The 22280-nt window shown below is 40.3% G+C and overlaps 1 protein-coding gene across 2 annotated transcripts in view; it reads left to right on the top strand.

Moving 5' to 3' along the window:
* Window positions 1–22280, top strand: part of adamts3 (ADAM metallopeptidase with thrombospondin type 1 motif, 3) — a 299298-nt gene that overhangs the window by 234109 nt on the left and 42909 nt on the right. For both annotated transcript variants that reach the window (XM_034692333.1, XM_034692334.1), the window contains 2 exons: window positions 9580–9736; window positions 12566–12698. In XM_034692333.1, coding sequence (XP_034548224.1) covers window positions 9580–9736; window positions 12566–12698 — 290 coding nt within the window. The remainder of the gene's footprint in view (window positions 1–9579; window positions 9737–12565; window positions 12699–22280) is intronic.

Below are 22280 nucleotides of genomic sequence, written 5' to 3'. Positions count from 1 at the left end.
GGTGACACGATATCAGGAGAAAAGTTATAACACATATATAATACTGTAACAGCTCTACTGTTTGTTAAACGTGTTCAGTGTAGATGCTCTTAATTCCTACAGTGTTGACGGTCAGTGAAGGCATCAGGAGAGGTGTAGAGTGTGTGAGTGGGAGAGAGGAGAGACGAGGAGAAGTTCTTCATTCATTCAAACATTGATTGTTGTTTTGTTGGTTGGCGTGATCACGGCCGACAGTGACCGGTTATTAAAGATCAACGTGTTCACGAATCGGCTCGTCATCCCTACAGCGTCCGGACAGACGCTACAATACAGCTACATTTTCTGTAGGACTTAGTAAATGTCATTCATTCTTCTGCTTGTCAGAGCCCCCGTGGCGAGAGCTTTTTAGACTCTGATCCGGACTACAGTCCTGAGCAAAGCACCTCATCGGGTCAGAGGGGACAGGCCCGAGGTCGAGCGAGAGGGGCAGTCAGTAGAGTCAGGGGAAGCGGGCTGAACAGCAGGACGGGATTTGAATGGTTTAAAATTTTGGCACCCAAAAAAGGCTGATTGGTTGGTGTTTTCCCAGGTTTACTCCGGCTGTAGATAGCAGCTTTTCTTCGCTCTTTTTTAAGAACACATCATGTATTGATTGCCATCAGGACATAAAGATCATTTTAACCAGTTTAACAAAAAGTGTATCTAAATCTGATTACCAACCCCAGCTGTAACCAGATAATTATACATAATACGGTCTAACTTACTTTCTTTACCTGGGATCAACCTCCCCCAGTAGCCAATCATTCTTTTGTTAACTGCAATACAGAGTGGGTATCTTCCCAGCTCGCCATACACCATGTTATTGCAGGTTGTCATTTTAACTTTTAAGGTATACTTCAAAAATGTAACGTGTTACACTTCACATGCATACAACATGACAAGCTTGTCAAACAAATCTAATGTGGCGTCATAACCTACAAGGTACCATCAAATGTTTTGGAAACACAGATAGGAGAGGAAAGCTATTAATGCTCATGTAGGAGACATTTAAATAAGCTCATAATAAACAACTGATATTTCACGTATTCCACCTTACTGTATCGTCACTGTGGGCTTTAGTGGAACCTAAGTGTTGGATTATTTTGTTAGCTTACTGCTTTAAAAATGTTTAAGATTGATGTTCATTTAATTTCATGTAAGCTTAGCAAAAGGGCAATGTTTACAGTACAGTACGAGCAGATGTTGATGGATTAACCTTTAATCTTAATCTAGTTACTTTACTTTGTATCTCTTGGGGACCAAAGTCATCAGCCCACATATGTTGAAAGGAAAGCGCTGGTTCACATGGGAGGTTTCCTGTCCATTAGTCATTGTCACTCCGACTCCACGGCTCAAACTTCCCCGGGTCGCCGTTTAAATATTTCAGAGACCAGAAAGAAAAATGGACAAGGCACCGTTTATCCTCTAGCAAAGGATAAAAGGCAGCACGCGCTCTGAAATGCTTTGGTACATGACTATTAAAGAAGTCTACCCAGCATTAATGGTTTCAAAATAAGCTGTTCAATCAAACAGTATTACTAAAGTGTCGGTTCAGGAGTTTGAGGTCATAAGGTCACTTCTCTTAAAGTGTATTAGTAGTCAAACAGCAGCTCTCCAGTCCTCCAGCTGAGGCCTGAATAAGTTTCTGAAAGACCCATTAATCAATCGTGGTAGACCTCAGAGCCTGGAGGAAATTGGTCCGACAGTGAAAGGAAAGACTTGATTTCAGCCATGAATAAAAAATGATTGTACCAATTCGGTTACTTGAACATATAATAAAGGGTCTGAAACAAAGGCTACGCCCAGCTTGGAGGCTTCTCGCCTCACATTTATCAATTTACTGCTTGAGCTGGACGATAGATTATTTATGGAGCCGGAGCGGGGATCTGAAGGAGAAGTTATAAAGATTTCACTCAGGAAATTATTCAGTGTGAGGAAGCACAAAAAAAAAGAGTTGTGACTTTATTGAGGACACATTTGTGATACAAGGACTGTTTAGAGGACAAATATAAAGCAAGGTGTCATCTGCATAACAAGTTATACTCCTGGGTATCTTATATGTAAAGAATAATAAGGGACCCAGTAAAGATCCCTGAGGAACACCACCAAACAAGTTGCACCTGTGGAGAGGGGTTTATAAATACGCCATGTTTGTCATTTAAGTTTAGCTAACAACAAATACATGTGTGCAAACAGGTTTTATCAGTTAGGGCTGTGAGCTTATCCTTTGTGTTAAAGGTGACATATCACGCTTCTTTCATCAATATATATTGGTCTAAGAGGTCCCCAAAACATGTCTTTAAAGTTTATGCTCAAAAAAACACTTTGAAATCAGATTTTGGTCTGCCTGAAAAGCCCTCTTCTTCAGTCCTCCTCAGAACAGTCTGTTTTCCCTCTGACCACGCCCCCTCAGGAAGTGGGTGTGGCCTCGGCTCTCCAGCACGTTGATCTAATGTTTACATGTTGGCTGAATATACACGGCTGCTCAGAGATCGCGTTACTTCAACCCTCTGAACCTGATCCTGACAGAGAGGCGCCTGTAGCAGGACCTTTTCTGAACCATTGGTCACAGATTTAGTGTTTCTTGTTGTTTTATTTGTCAGTATGTCGACGTGTGTCTTGGTACACAGCTACGAACATGTAGCTATGTGGCTATGCTAACTAGCGCTAGCACTTATCCATGATAAATAAAAATCATCCATTAGATCTTCAAATCTGCAGACGTGGGGAGTAAAACCGACCTTTGTGTTTATTAAGACAGCCTACAACTAGCATGCCTCCCTCCTAAGCTCCTTGTTAGCACACATGTGTGCAGGGAATGAAAAACAGAGGAGGGGTTGAGTTGTATTTTATACAGTCTATGGGCTGAACAAGCTCCGAGCTCTGACTTCTGTTACAGACCGGATATTGTTGTTACGTAACAAAAACATGGAAGTCTGAATCGGCTCGTTTCACACACATTTACAGAAAGGTGGAGAAATCAGAACAGGGGCAGAATGGATTTTTTGTAGACATGCCAGGGAAACATATTTCAGGTAGAGAACCATTAAAAAGTCAATTTTGCATGATATGTCACCTTTAACAGTTGTCAGAAAAAAATGTTTCAATGTTAAGAAAAAGATGAAATTTAACTCTCCTGGTCCGTGCTTCAGTGGAAAAAAATAAGTACAGGAACTCCTCATACTCACATGTTGGCGTACGCAATGTGCAGCTGGTATCAGTACACCATTAGTATTACGTTCAACACAAAAACCTGCATCATCATCTGGCTCTGCTTACGTTCATGTCCTCTTTGTGTCCTTTCGGATCTAGGCCAACATCACTGTTGTCTTTTGACTCATATTTATTTATTTATTTGATTTATTTTTCATTTAAAGGGACCATGCATGTTAATTCACATTTTTGTAATTATGCCTGAATTAGCCAAAAGGCTAGTTTACATCTGTAGTCCCTTGCCAGATGTTAAAAAGGCTCCCTAAAAAGATCAGGATTAAACAAAAACATGAAATAAGGTAAAATAAAATGAGAATAAAAAGGGAGAGGAGAAACCAAAACACAAAGAAAGAAGAAAAGAAAAAAGAAAAGTACAGTTAACACCATACAATTAAAAATGACTAAAAGATACATAAGGAGACATGACAGTCTTTGAGAAAGTGGCCATGGACATAAAATACACAGAGCAAGACAATCAGGAAGCAGCAATAAGGGAATGCTAAAGAAGACACATGCAGACACAACAGGACAACAGTTAACAGTGCTGTACATATTTGCATCAGACGCTGACTGTCAATCATTAAACTAGCGGCATCCAATTCAAATGAAGCAACGTATAGACTGAGCAACAGATGCACAGAACGAAGATCCTTATATATCCAACATTATAGACTTAATTTGACGTTATTCTGTGGAAACAGACGAGTGAGCATCATGTTACACCCACACAAGTGTCATGGGTGATTGTATTTTAGGTCCTATTATGAAACTGTCATAGGGAGAGGACAGGAAAGGCAGAAAGTAAGAAGTCCATGTAGGCGAAAGGTTGAGTACCAGGAAAAAATGGGTATATGCTTTGTCATTGATTTCATTGTAATTCTGTATTAATTCGACTGCTTAAAAACAACGTATCACTCCTCTACAGTCAGGGCATCTTTAAAGTTTTTCAAACACACCATAAATCTGCATCTCTAACTTAAATCTAAAACTCTTTGTAGCTCCAAATGTTGAGAATTAAAAGTCTAAAAAGGACTGACTTTCAATAATCTTAGAAACATAGATGCAACAGAGTCTGGTCTGAGGTACCCAGCAAACACCTGGACAGGCTCCAACAGGTGCAACAAAACAGCTTCCAGGCCCTAGTAGTACAACACCATCCCCTGCACCAGATTCTGAGCTTGTTGGGACAGAGCCCTCAGTGTGGCAGCTCTCACCCTCAGCTCTATTCCTGCAATGATGCATCTCAGGACGTGTTGGAAAACAGCTGAAAACCCACCTGTTCAACAAGACCCACAGACTATTAACTCTACCATCTGGCAACCACTATTAGTATCTCCTCTCACCTCATTTGTTAAGCATCCTTGAGTCTTATTATTATTATTATTAGTAGTAGTATATTATAGTATATTAATAATATATTATTATTATTTTTTTTATTATTACTATTAGTTCTTAAACACCACCACATTCATACACTGATAGCAGACGATGCTCTGTTGGGTATGAAGTAGTGATGTGTCGCTCGCGAACGATCCGGCTCTAAGATCCGGCTCTTTGAAGTGAACGACGGGAGCTGGCTCCTGTTTTGTTTTTTTTTCTCGTCTTTTTCTGTTAAAGCATCACGTGATTGGTCAAGACATGGTGGCGTTTTGACCAATCACGTGTCTACATTGAGCAGAACGGGGAGGGGAGGGGTTACAGACACACACAGCACAGTGAGCACACCAACAGGAGGGAGACAAGAGGGAGAACGTGTGCGACAGACAGAGAACACACTGGAAAGGTGGAAAAACGAGTGACCGCAGAAAACACAGAAAACTTTAGACACATTGAAACGGCATAGTCAGTTTAAAGGCAGAGTGTTGACTGTGCAAGGTTAAAATATGTCATCAATCAGGGTCCACATAAAACCTGCAAAGACACATTAGATCTGTCTGTGAAGGATCTCAGTCCTCCAGGTCATGGACATTATAACTGTTTATCCATCAGTGCAGTTAGAAGAATAAAGACAGTGAAGGAAACCTGCTGTTAATGAAGGTGTTTCAAAGTTTATAAATAATATACAGACATCAGAGAATGGACCTTTTTGTCTAATTGTGATGAGTCTTGTTTTTTGTACTTTATAATTTAATTTCTGTAGAACTCTGCTCCATGTTGAGTATAAAGATAAAGCATTTTAAATGATACACATTTGATATAATGTATGTTTTTTACAATAGTAAATCATTTGACATATAATTTAACATTATTTTAGGTAATACAGTCATTCAAACATGAAAAAATCTTGGGAGCCACTTGGGAGCCGAAAGAGCCGGCTCTTTGTAGTGAGCCGAGCCAAAAGAACCGGCTCCCTAAAAAGAGCCGGAATTCCCATCACTAGTATGAAGTATGAATAATCACCTTCACACACTGCTGAACCCGCAAGGAGAAATCTGGGGTGTAGTGTCTTGTCCAAGCGGCACCTCTTTGAGTTTTTAACCTTCATTATGATAATGTTTTAGTGTTTTCTTACCGCTGAGTGAGACATGAGTTGACGTAGTGCAAAACACAAACGATGTGCTGAGGACCGGTTTGGAATCAGTCACCATCATATGGTCCCGAATCAGCGGCGCTCATGCATGTGAGCGGGGGGGCGTCGTTTTGGAGGAGCTTCAAGTGGAGGGGGGGAGGGACTAGACGGAGTCCTGAGGAAATGCTACATTCAAATCCATGCTAGTTATCCGTGACTACCAACCCTAGCTTTGAAGCTGATTTCTTACTCTACCTCAGCAGGACTTTCTAAATGTAATCATCTTGAAGTAGACGTCTCTTATTATGGGAAGGTTGTAATTAAATATCAGGACGTTTAGTTCCAGACACACTGAGAACATCATGCAGATCTAACAGACTTTAATTACACTTCATCCATCAAAAATACTTAAACTGAAAAGTAATCTAATGAGAGGGGGTTCAGTCTCTTTGTTTCAGGAACACTTGTTAGAGCAGGGCCCTCTCAGCATTCATTAAGTAGACTTTGGTGATTCATTAGAATAATTTACACTCTCCTTGGTTGCGAGTGAAGGGTAAAAAGGCACCACACACATCTGTCTCAGAAGGTTGAGTTAAGCTGCTTTGGTAAGTATATTTGACTCAGAAGAGCAAAAGAGATGATCTGGAGTATCTATCAATTTTATTATCCCATTGACCCAAATATAAGATGACCCTGACTGTAAGATGACCCCCTTATCAAAATCCTTATTCAGAAAAGAGCTTTCTGTTTCATGTCTCAACTAGGGGTGAGCCCGACTAAGGATTTGCTTAGTCGAATCTGATCCATCAGATTTTGCCCATAGTCGACGAATAGTGGAATGTTTGTTGTTTTTCCTTATTGACCCAAAGTCTGCATGATGGTGACCGCATGACAATATTACACATAACCCTTTACAATTAAGAGACTCGTAGCCTAAAGTAAAAGGGACAACAGAATATTATAAGTTTAAAACTTAGATTTTTTAAATCTATATTGCAAAAACAACGAGGTGATGAAGGAGAGAAAACTCAAATAAGGCCACCATCCGTTAAACATGGAACAACGCTCCACTATAGAGAAAGGAATCAGGAGATATTTAAACAGTGTTCACACAGCAGAGAGCAGCACTGCAGAGGGTAGTTTGTCCAACTTAAGACTAAACATTTGTATAATGTTCAAAATCAAACCTGAACCAGCTAAAGGGTTTTTAAATCTCTTAACAGAACCTTTTAAAACAGTCTTTCATCGCGTCTTTGTCCGCTTGAGTCTTTTCAAATTGTACGTGAGGAAAACCATCGTGTGTACGGGCAGAAGTGCGCTCCTTGCTTTGTTGACTGTAAATCCTGTCTTTGAGAATATCCTCTCTGATGGTGTGGAGGTGGATGGGATGCTGTGGATTGTTTTTGAGGCTTCAGACAGCTTTGGGTATTCCTCCTCGTTCTTTTGGCCCCGTACAGTTTTTGTGTGGTCCGGTAATCCTTGATCTCACAGCCCTCTTCATGAAGCTGCTCCTCATCTTCATCACTAGTTTTTAGGATCAACTGAAGTTTTACTTCCTGACATTTTGAGCTGCCATGAACGTAGAAAGATTTAAAGACCAGCTGAGGTACGTCTGCTCCACAGGTCCTGCTAAATGGGAGAGTCCACCTTTAATTACCAGGGGAGATTTAATTACCACTTTAAGGAGATTTAACACTTCAAGAGCTGTTCTCAGAATTAAATTAAATAAGTTTATATTTATATCAAAATAGTCTAAATGAGACAATATTTTTACGGGAAACAGGAAAATAATGTAAAATTAGACATTGAGCACCCCCATGGTTTGAATGGAATGATCCACGTTTCATATGCAAATCTTCGACTATGAGATTGGCAGTCGACTAAGGCTCGTTAGAACGAATCGTCCAATATTCGACTATTTGGGGTCACCCCTAGTCTCAAGTATCTTTTTAATTAAGACATTATGTTACATATATTCCTGATATAAGTTCAGGTCTCATTCATATCTTTTGGTTCAATGATTCTTTGATAAATAAATAAATCAGATAAAATGAAAAAATAAAATAAAATAATTGAAAAAATAAATAGATAAATAACTTTTTTTGTTTTCTGAGGAAATGCCTCTAAATGACAAAGCTGTTTTTAACATCCTAGTTGAATATTTTAAGTTTTAAAATTTAATTTGGGTTGTTATTTTGATGCCTGATGCGCTGCTACAGGGTCTGTGTCAGAAGAAGCGATATGCATCAAACAGATGTTGTTTCAGGTATAAAAGTAAGATCATGCAACATGAAGGATATGTTGGTATGAAATAAAGTTACGTATGTCTCATTTATATTTCAGACATTAACACATTTGAAGTGGCCAAGAGTGAATAAGTGCCGCTGAGAGCAACGGCCAAATTCCACCAGATCTGTGTCCTGTCCGTCACATCACCGGATCTGATCGGTCTCTATTCTAGTCAATGTGTTGACTTCCACTGGAACCGCTCCGTTGCGTTCCGGCTGCGACTCTGATCCGGATCAGATACCCAAGAATTCTATTTTTTACTGGATGCTGGAGCACGACGCATCAATCTCAACAGAGCAGATGGAGCGGGACAGGAAGTCAGGTTTCACCAAAACAAAATGAAAACATCCGGTTGATTTTCAGAATAAAACACTCTGTGTTATCACCAGATCGTATTTCACTTAACTACAACAACAAACCAAAGTCATGATGAGCGGAGCCAGGCCTGGAGTCAACAGGTCAGAGGTTTTCAGAGGACCATGAAGTCAACATGGATGAGGAGAGAAGGAGGAGGAGAATCCTTGATCAAATAATAACAACCTTGGTCACATGACTCCAACTCTCTTTGTCCTGTTGTGGAAGTTTTTGCCGTTACTTCCCGTTACTGGTGAATAATGAAATAGAGACTTCTGCCGGCCGACAAGGTTTTATTTTCTTTGCAAGGAAAAGGTCAGTCAACACCCGAGCGGTTGGAATGAAGAAAGACCTCGAACATGGGGAAAGCTTGAACATTTATACCTGAGGACCGCCCCCTAAGGTGTGTTTCACACCCTTTGTCTGTTGCAGGTATCTACATCAGGGCGGGGTCCCTAAGGTGTTTTTCACACCCTTTCACACCCTTTGTCTGTTGTAGGTATCTGCACCAGGATGGGATTGTGTATTCATCAAGGAGGTTTCAGGGTCTAGACGTCACAATTTAAAACACAATGGGACCTAGTGTCTTGATGAGGGGTCAAGAGATGGGGCGTCTCGGGCAGTTGACCACAAAGGAACCGATTTTACCATTACAGTCCGCCTCCCCCTACACAACTGAGCAGGTGCATACATGTTTAACTACACCCATGAGCCCAATACTGGAAATGAAGTCATAACCATAAAAGGAAAGAATCATGATAAACAATCAACGCGCGAAAAACGAACATTATGGCACCTACAACATTATTTTCTGTAAAAACCTGAAGCATTTGATGTGTTTTGATCAATCAAACCTTAAACCCACAGCAACACCTGTTTCCATTTCCTGCTGCGTTTTCCTGCAGGGTGATTTTCTGCCTGCAGTTTTCTTTGCAAATATGAACTGAAAACCTGTACCAGAGATAAACCCAGAGAACACATTAAAGACACGTGAGGGGTATGTTTCTGCAGACTTAACCATAATGAGTCTTACATGAACGCCTCTATGGTCTGATGGTTACCTGGTTCATGTTTATGGAACACCTCCAGCTCATTGTTTCCTCTCTTTGGAGACAGAACTTGAAGTAGTTTGATTTAAAGCTGAGTATTCCTGTGATGACCGTGCGTGCTGTTTAATTGCCTGTCTTCCTGTGCAGATCGTACCTAAGGACAATGAAACACGATCCACTTTAATGTACAAGTACATCATCCATGAAGACTCAGTGCCTGTAAACAACAACAATGTGATCCAGGAGGACACTTACGAGTGGGCTCTGAAGAGCTGGTCCCCGTGCTCCAAGCCCTGTGCCGGAGGTAATTATGATTTTACATCAAAATAGGAGGAGGAATGGGTTTGTACAAATATAATGTAAGTTGTTCACATCCTGCTCCAGTTGTGAAGACGCAGCTTTCATTTATGTGAAGTGGTATAAAATTGTTTTCATTTACAGTTCTTAATATGCACGTGAAATTAAAGTTTGTGAGGATGAAAAGGGTAATTATTTCTGGATATTATTAGACTCTTCTCTGCTCACAGCCGCTATAAACACATCACTTCTGAGGCAGAGGTTCAGATATATTTTAGGGATCAGCATTTCAAGACAAACGACAACCAGACATTTAATAACACTGATAATAAAGCCTGCAATATTTTATTTCTTCTGCTAAAAACTTCTTTAAATATTCATTCTGTGAGGTGACCTTGAATGCTTTGAAAGGGCCTTAAAATACAATGTATTATTATTATGCTGATAAATATTATTAAATTACTATTGTTTGATATTAAATATTTAGTATTTCATATTTAATGTATAATTAAGAAATTATTATTTTTTAATTATAATTTAATATTAAATATTTAGTGTTAAGAATTATTGTATTATTATTATCATAATTATTATTATCATTCAATTATAATTTTTTTACATTAACTATGAAGGATTTGATATTTAATGTATTATTATCTAATTATTATTATTATTTAATATTGAGTATTTAAGTTATAATTTATTATTATCATTATTATTTCATTATCATTTTTTATATTAAATGTTCAGTATTTACGATTTAATTTATTATAATTATAATCATTTTTATTTAATTATTATTATTTAATTATTTTTTAGTTAATATTACATATGTAGTTTTTAATATTTCATGTATTATTATCATTATTTATTATTGTTTTTATTATTTAATATTAAGTATTCAAGATATAATTTATTATTGTCATTGTTATTTTCTTCAACTGTTATTTTCTATAGTAAATATTAAGTATTTAAGAATTTATTATGCTTATCATCATTATTATTATTCAGTTATTTTAATTTAAAATTTAGTTTAATATGATTTCTTTTATGATCTATTTCACAGACAAAATGTCACAAAGTGCTTTACAAAAAAGAAACATACAGAGGAAGAAATGGAGTAAAACAAAAGTGCTATGGTTCCAATGTCCACAGGTACATGTGTTAGAATTTGAGAAAACATCCCAGGAATACAAAAAGAATAAACTAATAGTGCTTTAAAATGTGTGGGATGATTAACCAAACTCCTCTGTGATCAGGTGTGTTTTTAACAAAGACTTAGAATCAGATTCTGCAGAGTGAGTCACATCGAGTGCTGAGGCGTGTACGTGGAATGGATAATAAGTGTAACATGTCTGACCTGAGTGGGCGAGTTAGCGGGTAGTGGTGAATGAGTTCTGACAAATGTTCTGCAGCCTGGCCGTGTAGGGGTCTGTAGGTGAGTGTGTGCATTCTAAACTGGATTCTATAAGAGACAGGGAGCGACTGGAGGGATTTAAGTACAGGGGTGATGTGAGTCCTTTTGTTTTACTTGTTAAAGTCAGAGCAGCTGAGTTCTGCTCTGAGGTTGGACATGCTGAGAGAAGGGAAAAATTTATATTATACTGCGGTGTGTTTTTATTTATATCAATTGAAAATTCAATCATACAATCACAGTGTTAGTGATTAGTGGCTTTGATAGGAGAGGTAGAGACAACAAGGACTTACGCAACACCTCGCTGTAGAGGGTAGACAGAGTGTTTTCAGTCCGGATACCGCAGCTCTGGAAAGATCTGCTCCAGTCCCTCCTTAAAACACACTTTTATCAAAGAGCCGTTCCTGATTGTATTTAATCTGAAGTGTCTTTCAAACCATCCTGATATCATGTTCTCTTTAAAATAGTCACAGTTTTAAGCCCAAAGCTGGTTGATCCCTTTTTAACCACTCAATCAATCTTTATTTATACAACGCCAAATCACAACAAGTGTTATCTCAAGATGCTTTACAAACAGAGCAGGTCTAGACCGTACTCTATGTTCTATTATTAACAAAGACCCAACATCAAGACAGGATATGATCCAGTCCCCTCTTCCAGACAGGACTCAGTCTGATCTCATCTTAATCCACCATGAGCAGAGCACTTTGCAGCATTTAGCAAGTTACAGTGGCAAGGACAAACTTCCTTTGACAGGCAGAAACCTCCAGCAGGACCAGACTCATGTTAGACACACATCTGCTGAGACCGAGTTTAAAATGTTGATGATTTTAAACTCGTCTTTTTGCTGCGTTGTAAAGAACTTTGTAATGCAGATTTTGAAAAGGGGCTCTCTGAATAAGGTCATTATTATAATAGATAATTAAAGTAACCAACCTGTAAACAGTCCAGTATTGTCACCGCTGTGATGTGCTTCTGGTAGCGTCTGCCTCCACCTGTCCACTCGTGTTTCCTGCAATTTTCTTCATTTCTTAATCTCCCAGCACTACACCTGATAGATATCACTTTGACCACAGGGGGGCGCCAAACCTTCAGTTTCTCACAGGAGCTTTAAAGAAGCAACAATTTAAAACACAAGTTTCTTCACCGCAGTTAAAGCATGTTGAAATACTTTTTTTTAATCATGAAGTTTTCCTTCAAACAAATGAAGCCAGACTTTAGTCAAGAAAGTTCAAAATGTCAAATTATAATTGAAGTTAGAAACTGTGAAGAATGAAGCAGAATACCAAAAGAAAATTACAAATAGAGAACATTGAATGCCATCTTTCAAAACTGATTGAAATCTCTTTTTACTTCTTACAAGTTTCTGAGTATTTCAAAGGATCATACAAAGATTCAACACTAAAAAGACTTCTTTCACAGGGTTCCAATACACCAAGTACGGCTGCCGAAAGAAAGGTGACACAAAGATGATCCATCGGGGTTACTGCGATGCCAACAAGAAACCAAAACCCATCCGCAGAATGTGTAACCTCCAGGACTGCACTCAGCCTCAGTGAGTACAAACTCCTTCACTCCCGTCTCAGGAGGACGTATGAACCGTCTTTAGAAGTGTTGATTATATTCAAACGGGGACTTAGCCACGGTCTATCATGAAAAAATGTTTGAGTGGTTTCTCAAAGAATGAGCTGCATTTAAATGAGCTCCCTCTTCAGTGTAGTGTTCGTGATGAAGTGGGATGCTATAGAAAAGACAAAGTTACTATGGAAACTTTGATTTTCTCTGCAGTGGTGGTCAGACCAAAAAGATCTTGGTGCATTTCAACCAAGAGTACCGGGGTCTTTCAGCCCTCAGAACTACTTCACCCTGAACTAAAAGGTTCCTGTGCATTCATTGTTGTCTGTGTTTCGACCGCGGGGCTGAAGTCCCGGGTAGATTGTGCACATCAGGCCAGTGACGTATGGAGAAAATGAAAGTAAATGCACCACACCACCAGACCAGTAGAGGGCAGTAGGACAAAGACAAATGCCATTCATCACAGATGACACCATAGAAGCAGACGGACAGGCAGGTATCATTATGAGAAACACAACAGTTAGCCTGTTAGCATGAAGAGACTCAGCTGGAGCTGTTTTAGATGGTGCTATATTTCATCACAGATGGATTCACTGAATCAACACGTGAGTGGAGATAAGCGCGAGTAGCAAAGACGTTTGAACACGGCTTTAAAATCCTTCTGAACTCAAAAGGCGTGGCAGAGATCGACCGGTGTTTTGGTTTAACAGCGACCCTGTTAACTGCCGACTTTCAGCTGGATGCATCCCTCATAAAACGTCTTCAGACGATCATTAAATATATGATGAGGGTATCGAATCTTAAAACTCCCTCTGTGTTTCAACAGCTGTGTAAACTCCAAAAACACTGACACGTTCAGCTGAAGGTCTCCAGTTTACAGGGTCGCTTTTAGAACTGTAACACCGGGAGGAGAGACGCATTCACGGTGGGTTTAGAGAAGACTACTGTTACAAGCTGCTAAATCAAGAGAATCACAGCTTCTTCTTTTGAAAAGTACACACACATACAAAAAAGATAGAACAAATAAAAACTAATGAAAGAAAGAGAAATCAAGTGAATCACAGATGTGTGTGATGTTATTGTGGACGGCGGGCGGAATAAAAACACTGCGGTTAATCTACCAATCAGACACGTTCAGCAGTGCAGGCCCCGCCCCCCAAAAGCCCTGGGGCTTTTGAAAAGTACTGCAGGGGCTTTTTAGTGGGGAGATTATCTACCCCTGAACTAAATATAGACCCTTCTTTCACTGGTCGAAACGCACGTAGTTCAGGGGTAAAGTTCCTAGTTCCGGGGTAAAGTTCCTCCAGTCGAAATGCCCCTTTTCACTCTTCAAGGATGCACCGACTTTATCTTTGTCTTTTTACTTGAGGCGAATGCTTCAGTTTTTCATGCCTTTATCAAATGTTTTGGGGACCTCTTAGACCGATATATGTTGATGAAAAAGAGCAGAATATGTCACCTTTAATGTTTGCCAAATCAGTGCAAGTTCAAATAAATGACCTGACACCTTGAACACATTATCAGAATCAGAATCAGAATCAGAAATACTTTATTTAACCCGGGGGGAAATTCAGTCATTACAGTTGCTCCTATACACAATAAGTAAGAATATCAAATAATATTAATAGAAGTAATTAATTAATAAGATATAAATACAAACACAGTGAAAATAATGATAAAAGTATGTACAGAAGACAAAATAAGCTGTGTAGAAAATACATGCTTGATGCATTTATGCAGGTGTCACAAAATGTTGCTATTTGCAGACACACTCATCTCCAGTCTGACTCAGCTTCTTCGTCCTTGAAGAAAGATTAAAAATCCCAGCCAAAAAGAGGATCATCATCATCGCTGCTTTTCAGCATGTATGGAGTTTAAAGCGTCTTCGATATGCAGATCAAACTTCACACTTCTGTGAAGATTAGAGAGATTAAAAATAAACAAAATGACACACTGCAGAGGATGACAGATCCAGACTTTCACATCCTGTTCACACACCCTCTCTCACAGCAGCAGCTCTCTGTGGTTAAGCAGGTCAGTCACACACACTCAGCTCTTATTTCACAGTTATCCTCTCCCATTCACAACAACACTAAAGAAAAACCACCAGGGTTCAACTCCAGAGAGATGTTTCTGCACTAATCATTCTCCAGCCCTGGGATATCACATAGAGCGGGGATCTGCTGACAGCGATGACATTATTTTGAAGTGTTTTTGTAGAGCTGAGTTTATAACTTGTGACAGTTCTGCTGTTCCAGAGGGCATCAAAGTACCAGTGATCGATTGTCTCAGAGTTATCAGTGGTGTGTGCCAGAGAAGATTTGCATAAAGGTCAGCCTCACTGATCCGTTCTCATCTTCCAAAAACCTTCAATATGCCCCCGTCTCTCAAATCATCAACTTTTATTTATAAAAGTAACAAATCTATTTTTATTCAGGCTTAAAATCAGTCTGGCGATCAATTCTGGGCGGTAGAAGTTCCTCCAGAGCCACAGAGACCTTTTGGAAACAGGCTGTGTACACTGTGTAAAAGTTAGATGTGTACTTTATCCTTGTACATCGAGTGTTTCATCAGTTTGTGTTCAAACTAACATCTTCAGTGTCCCGTGATAAATGAAACGCTGCTTCAGAGTTCTCAGCCTGCCTGGAATTACTTTCTGTTTTGGTTTGACTACTTGTTGTTTTTAGTTTTAATTAGATTGAAAATAAAGTATCAGGAAGGCTTTTTCTCAAGATTTATGCACATTTCAATAAATTAGGCTGTTTGAAGCAAACTTATAAAAGATGAGAAATCAGCATCATTTTGAATTACATTTACAAACAGCTTTTACAAAGTGACAGCTTCGCCAGAGGACATTTTTAATAATTGTTTTCTGATGCTGTAACAAAGATTAAACTGAAGCTACACGAACAGTAAAGGTCTTTATATACAGGGTTCCCACGCGTCCTGGAAAACCTGGAAAACCTGGAAAACAGTTGACCAGTTTTCCAGTACTGGATTTGATTTTTTTAAATTGATAACAAATATGGCAAATTCACAACCTTTGGAAGACTCCAAGGACTGCTGTGATCTGTAAGGATCGGGATATGTGACCGACAGACAGCAGAACACGGCATTAGGCTAATTTTGCATTGGCCTACTAGAATATCCAATTGTATTGGTGGGAAATGAACAGATGAATCAACATGCTTTGAGCTTGTTAATCTGTGTGCCATTCATGCTAACTCATTCATTGCTTTTTCACGCCCAATCAGTTGCAACAAGTTGTGATTTAAAAATGATGATAAGAAAAAAACTAATTGAAAAGTTTTTAGTTGAACAGATTTAAATTACTGGAAAACACCTGGAAAATGGGAGAAAAAGTCAAATGTCCTGGAAAATCACAGATTGTCCTGGAAAATTATTCCAACATGGCTGCGTTCGACCTGACCCGATTAACAAAACACATCCCCATTCATTGAAAGTTGAGTGCACGCTGTGCTGGAAAAGACAGCAACACTGCGCAACTTTTTTCACATCTTTTCTCCTTCACTTCATAATCATGCATTCACAGAAAACGGGGGTATGTTGTTTCTGTTTTATGGTACACTTGACTCAATTACCATACTCTAGCTCAGTTGTTCTCAAAGTGGGGTTAGGGTTAGGGTTAGGGTTAGGATTAGGATTAGGGTTAGGGTTAGGATTAGGGTTAGGATTAGGGTTAGGATTAGGATTAGGATTAGGGTTAGGGTTAGGATTAGGGTTAGGATTAGGGTTAGGATTAGGGTTAGGGTTAGGATTAGGGTTAGGATTAGGGTTAGGATTAGGGTTAGGGTTAGGGTTAGGATTAGGATTAGGGTTAGGGTTAGGATTAGGATTAGGGTTAGGGTTAGGGTTAGGATTAGGGTTAGGGTTAGGGTTAGGGTTAGGATTAGGATTAGGGTTAGGGTTAGGATTAGGGTTAGGATTAGGGTTAGGATTAGGATTAGGATTAGGGTTAGGGTTAGGATTAGGGTTAGGATTAGGGTTAGGATTAGGGTTAGGGTTAGGATTAGGGTTAGGATTAGGGTTAGGATTAGGGTTAGGGTTAGGGTTAGGATTAGGATTAGGGTTAGGGTTAGGATTAGGATTAGGGTTAGGGTTAGGGTTAGGATTAGGGTTAGGGTTAGGGTTAGGGTTAGGATTAGGGTTAGGGTTAGGTAGGGTTAGGGTTAGGGTTAGGATTAGGGTTAGGGTTAGGGTTAGGATTAGGGTTAGGGTTAGGGTTAGGGTTAGGGTTAGGGTTAGGATTAGGGTTAGGGTTAGGGTTAGGGTTAGGGTTAGGATTAGGGTTAGGGTTAGGATTAGGGTTAGGGTTAGGGTTAGGATTAGGGTTAGGGTTAGGGTTAGGATTAGGGTTAGGGTTAGGGTTAGGATTAGGGTTAGGGTTAGGGTTAGGATTAGGGTTAGGGTTAGGATTAGGGTTAGGGTTAGGGTTAGGATTAGGGTTAGGGTTAGGGTTACGATTAGGGTTAGGGTTAGGGTTACGATTAGGGTTAGGGTTAGGGTTACGATTAGGGTTAGGGTTAGGGTTACGATTAGGGTTAGGGTTAGGGTTAAGATTGGGTTAGGATTAGGGTTAGGATTAGGGTTAGGGTTAGGGTTAGGGTTAGGGTTAGGATTAGGGTTAGGATTAGGGTTAGGGTTAGGGTTAGGATTAGGGTTAGGGTTAGGATTAGGGTTAGGGTTAGGATTAGGGTTAGGGTTAGGGTTAGGATTAGGATTAGGGTTAGGGTTAGGGTTAGGGTTAAGATTGGGGTTAGGGTTAGGGTTAGGGTTAGGATTAGGATTAGGGTTAGGGTTAGGGTTAGGATTAGGGTTAGGGTTAGGATTAGGGTTAGGGTTAGGGTTAGGATTAGGGTTAGGATTAGGGTTAGGGTTAGGGTTAGGATTAGGGTTAGGGTTAGGATTAGGGTTAGGGTTAGGGTTAGGATTAGGGTTAGGGTTAGGGTTAGGGTTAGGATTAGGGTTAGGGTTAGGGTTAGGGTTAGGGTTAGGGTTAGGATTAGGGTTAGGGTTAGGGTTAGGATTAGGGTTAGGGTTAGGGTTAGGATTAGGGTTAGGGTTAGGGTTAGGATTAGGGTTAGGGTTAGGATTAGGGTTAGGGTTAGGGTTAGGATTAGGGTTAGGGTTAGGGTTAGGATTAGGGTTAGGGTTAGGATTAGGGTTAGGGTTAGGGTTACGATTAGGGTTAGGGTTAGGGTTACGATTAGGGTTAGGGTTAGGGTTAAGATTGGGGTTAGGGTTAGGGTTAGGGTTAGGATTAGGATTAGGGTTAGGGTTAGGGTTAGGATTAGGGTTAGGGTTAGGATTAGGGTTAGGGTTAGGGTTAGGATTAGGGGTAGGATTAGGGTTAGGGTTAGGGTTAGGGTTAGGGTTAGGATTAGGGTTAGGATTAGGGTTAGGATTAGGGTTAGGGTTAGGATTAGGGTTAGGGTTAGGGTTAGGATTAGGGTTAGGGTTAGGGTTAGGATTAGGGTTAGGGTTAGGATTAGGGTTAGGGTTAGGGTTAGGGTTAGGATTAGGGTTAGGGTTAGGGTTAGGATTAGGGTTAGGGTTAGGATTAGGGTTAGGGTTAGGGTTAGGGTTAAGATTGGGGTTAGGGTTAGGGTTAGGGTTAGGATTAGGATTAGGGTTAGGGTTAGGGTTAGGATTAGGGTTAGGGTTAGGATTAGGGTTAGGGTTAGGGTTAGGATTAGGGTTAGGGTTAGGGTTAGGGTTAGGATTAGGGTTAGGGTTAGGGTTAGGATTAGGGTTAGGGTTAGGGTTAGGGTTAGGATTAGGGTTAGGGTTAGGGTTAGGGTTAGGATTAGGGTTAGGGTTAGGATTAGGGTTAGGGTTAGGGTTAGGGTTAGGTTTAGGGTTTGGATTAGGGTTAGGGTTAGGGTTAGGGTTAGGGTTAGGGTTTGGGTTAGGGTTAGGGTTAGGATTAGGGTTAGGTTTAGGGTTTGGATTAGGGTTTGGATTAGGGTTAGGATTAGGGTTAGGGTTAAGATTAGGGTTAGGTTTAGAACCAGAACTAAACTTAAGCATACAGAACCGGAACCAAACGTACGCAAAGAGAACCAGAACCAAACCAGAACCAAACCAGAACCAAACCAGAACCAAACCAGAACCAAACCAGAAACGAATGAGAGCCCTACCACAACTGAACCAGAACCGAACCAGAACCGAATCAGAGCCGAACCGAACCAGAACTGAACCAGAACTTAACCAGAACTTAACCAGAACCAAACCAGAACTGAACCAGAACTTAACCAGAACCAAACCAGAACCGAACCAGACCCGAACCGAACCAGAACCGTACCAGAACTGTACCAGAACTGAACCAGAACCGAACCAGAACCGAACCAGAACTGTACCAGAACCGAACCTGAACCGAACCAGAACATAACAGAACCGAACCAGAACCGAACCAGAACCGAACCAGAACTGAACCAGAACCGAACCAGAATCGAACCAGAACCGAACCAGAACTGTACCAGAACCGAACCTGAACCGAACCGAACCAGAACATAACAGAAACGAACCAGAACCGAACCAGAACTTAACCAGACCCGAACCGGAACCGTACCAGAACTGAACCAGAACCGAACCAGAACCGAACCAGAAATGTACCAGAACCGAACCTGAAACGAACCAGAACCATACCAGAAACGAACCAGATCCGAACCAGAACCATACCAGAACCGAACCAGAACCGTACCAGAACTGAACCAGAACTGGAACCGAACCGAACCAGAACCGAACCAAACCAGAACCATACCAGAACCAAACCAGAACCGATCCAGAACCGAACCAGAACTGAACCAGAACTGAACCTGAACCGAACCAAACCAGAACTATACCAGAACCAAACCAGAACCGAACCAGAAACGAACCAGAACCGAACCAGACTTGAACCAGAATCGAACCGAAACAGAACCATACCAGAACAGAACCAGAACAGAACCAGAACCAAACTCAAGCAAACATTATCAATGTCCTCAGGTTGTCATTGAGAAAAATCAGATGCCTCAGCTTGGATGGGCTGATCCGATTTCTCCTCTCAGTGAGTATTTGCCCGGTCTTCAAGAAGACTCTCTCTGAAGGAACAGATGTAGCCACGATACACAGCCTCCCCTCCATTACCTGTATCCTCACATGTGATTGGCCGCCGTGCTGACCAATCAAAACAAAGTTCTGCTGTGAGCAGAGCTGGAGATGAGCACTGTGAGAGCTAAGCAGCGAAAGGAAAAAACTGGGAGCCGTCTCTCTCTTGATGCGAGCCGGCTCTTCTGATTCACTATAAAGCATCGACTCTCAGAGCCGCAGCTTTTGATCATGACACATCACTACTGTGATTAATCTGTGTTACAATTATGAGGGGGCCATGGACATTTTTCTCACCTGTAAGGGGTCCCTGGCTCCAAAAAGTTTCAGAACCCCTGCTCTAGCTAGCCGGAGTGCAAACTCCGGATAGTGAAAACAAACGGAACAAAAAGAGCGACACAGAAACTCCACGTTGTAGACATCCCTGATCATAATAGACATCGCCATGCAGGAAGACAGTTTACATTTTTTTAAATCTCTGAGAGATCTTTAAATACAGAGTGCATCTTTACACCGGTGAGATTTTTTCAGAGTTTATGGTAACTCAAATAAAAAAACGTGACATTTGCTTTGTTTTATATCGACCACTTAGCAGGATGAATATCAGGATTAAGCAGGTATATTTTGAGTCTGAGTTGAGTTGAGAAACATTTGTGGCCATTTTTGTCATTCAGATCTATTTAGGTCATTAAAGCACTGATCCTCTGATCATTATTATTATTTATTTATTTCAGTAAGGCAGCTTCCTGATTCCTTTGCTGGCTCTTTTGTTTTTTTCTTAGCTCATTTTATATTTTTTGAGAAAAGAGAAAGCTGAGATGAGAGTTGCCCATCATTGTTACTTGGTTGCACTAATAAAGTGAAGTGCTGTACAGCTGTGGTTGCATTATTCTATCATCAATTGAGAGATGATTTCATTGATAGCCATAGACTACATGTCTTTCAATGTAGACTTCCACTGAGAGGAACATATTAGACTATTTAGGAACTAAATTAGGAACTAAATTTAGACTGCCATACCAGCTTGATCATCAATGAAAATGTCCTGGAAAATGATCTCTGGAAAAGAGTGGGAACCCTGTATATAACAGGTAGAGAATTAATGTAATAATGAGTGTCATGTGACGTCACTGTTCTGTACCTCTGAGGTCTTTGCTGCTGCTCTCCCTGCCTTGGCTTTTCATGTACGCACTTTACAAGAGAGGGGAGGTGTGCTCTCCCCGCCTCAGGCTTTGGCAGTCGACGTACGCATATGGAAGGGCAGGGAGCTCCCAAATCAAATGTAACTTAATGCATGCAAATAATAAATGATTTTGATGAGAGATGGCCTGACTGAAATATTTACACTACCAGTCAAAAGTTTGTTCACACCTTCTCATTCAATGGTTTTTATTGATTTTAATTATTTCCAACATTGTAGATTAATACTGAAGACATCAAAACTATGAAATAATCTGGTTTTACCATAATCTGGATTACAACAGTAGTCAAATAGGGCTATCCATTGTGTACTAACCCTACCTCTGAACAACACAACTGGGGGGGTCGACTCTGAAAACAGTAAAGAAATTGACTAACACGGGACTCCCATCAGATCCGTGTCTGGTCCGCCTCCGATCTGCTGCAGTCTGACTCCCTGCTCTCTCTTCCATCAACACCCACCGGTTATGTTTTTGGAATGTAGCACGGAGCGTGGCCGCCGGACAGCTGGAGTCATGTGACCAAGTTTTTCCCACGGTAATCACTGAATCAAGGATTCTCCTCCTCCTCCTCTCCCCATCCATGTTGTCTTTCTGGTCCTCTGAAAACCTCTGACCTGTTGACTCCAGGCCTGGCTCAGCTCATCATGACGGTTTGTTGTTGTAGTTAAGTGAAATACGATCGGGTGATAACACAGCATTTCAGGCTTTTTTGATAATGAGCATTTCAAAGACATTAGACGGTGAAACTCTGGACACATCGGGGCTAGAGTTAAAAGTCATACAACATTCCGTTTTTACCCATCTTCACTTCCTGTTTGGTTGTTTCTCCCAGGAAACTCCAGGATTTTCCCCACATATACACTACCAGTCAAAAGTTTGGACACACCTTCACATTCAATGTTTTTTTATTTATTTTAATTATTTTCAACATTGCAGATTAATACTGAAGACATCAAAACTATGAAATAATCTGGTTTTGCCATAATCTGGATTACAACAGTAGTCAAATAGGGCTATCCATTGTGTACTAACCCTACCTCTGAACAACACAACTGATGGTCTCAAACACATTAAGAAGGCAAGTCATTCTACAAATGAACTCTTGACAAGGCTCATGTTAATTAGAAACCATTCCAGGAGACCACTTCATGAAGCAGACTGAGAGAATACCAAGAGTGTGCAAAGCTGTCATGAAGGAAAAAGGGGGCTACTTTACAGAATCTAAAATATAAAACAGATTCTGCTTTGTT

Source organism: Notolabrus celidotus, chromosome 9 (genome assembly GCF_009762535.1).
Source record: "Notolabrus celidotus isolate fNotCel1 chromosome 9, fNotCel1.pri, whole genome shotgun sequence".
NCBI lineage: Eukaryota > Metazoa > Chordata > Actinopteri > Labriformes > Labridae > Notolabrus > Notolabrus celidotus.
Note: the sequence above shows the minus strand (reverse complement) of the source record. Positions and strands in the feature narration are given on the sequence as shown.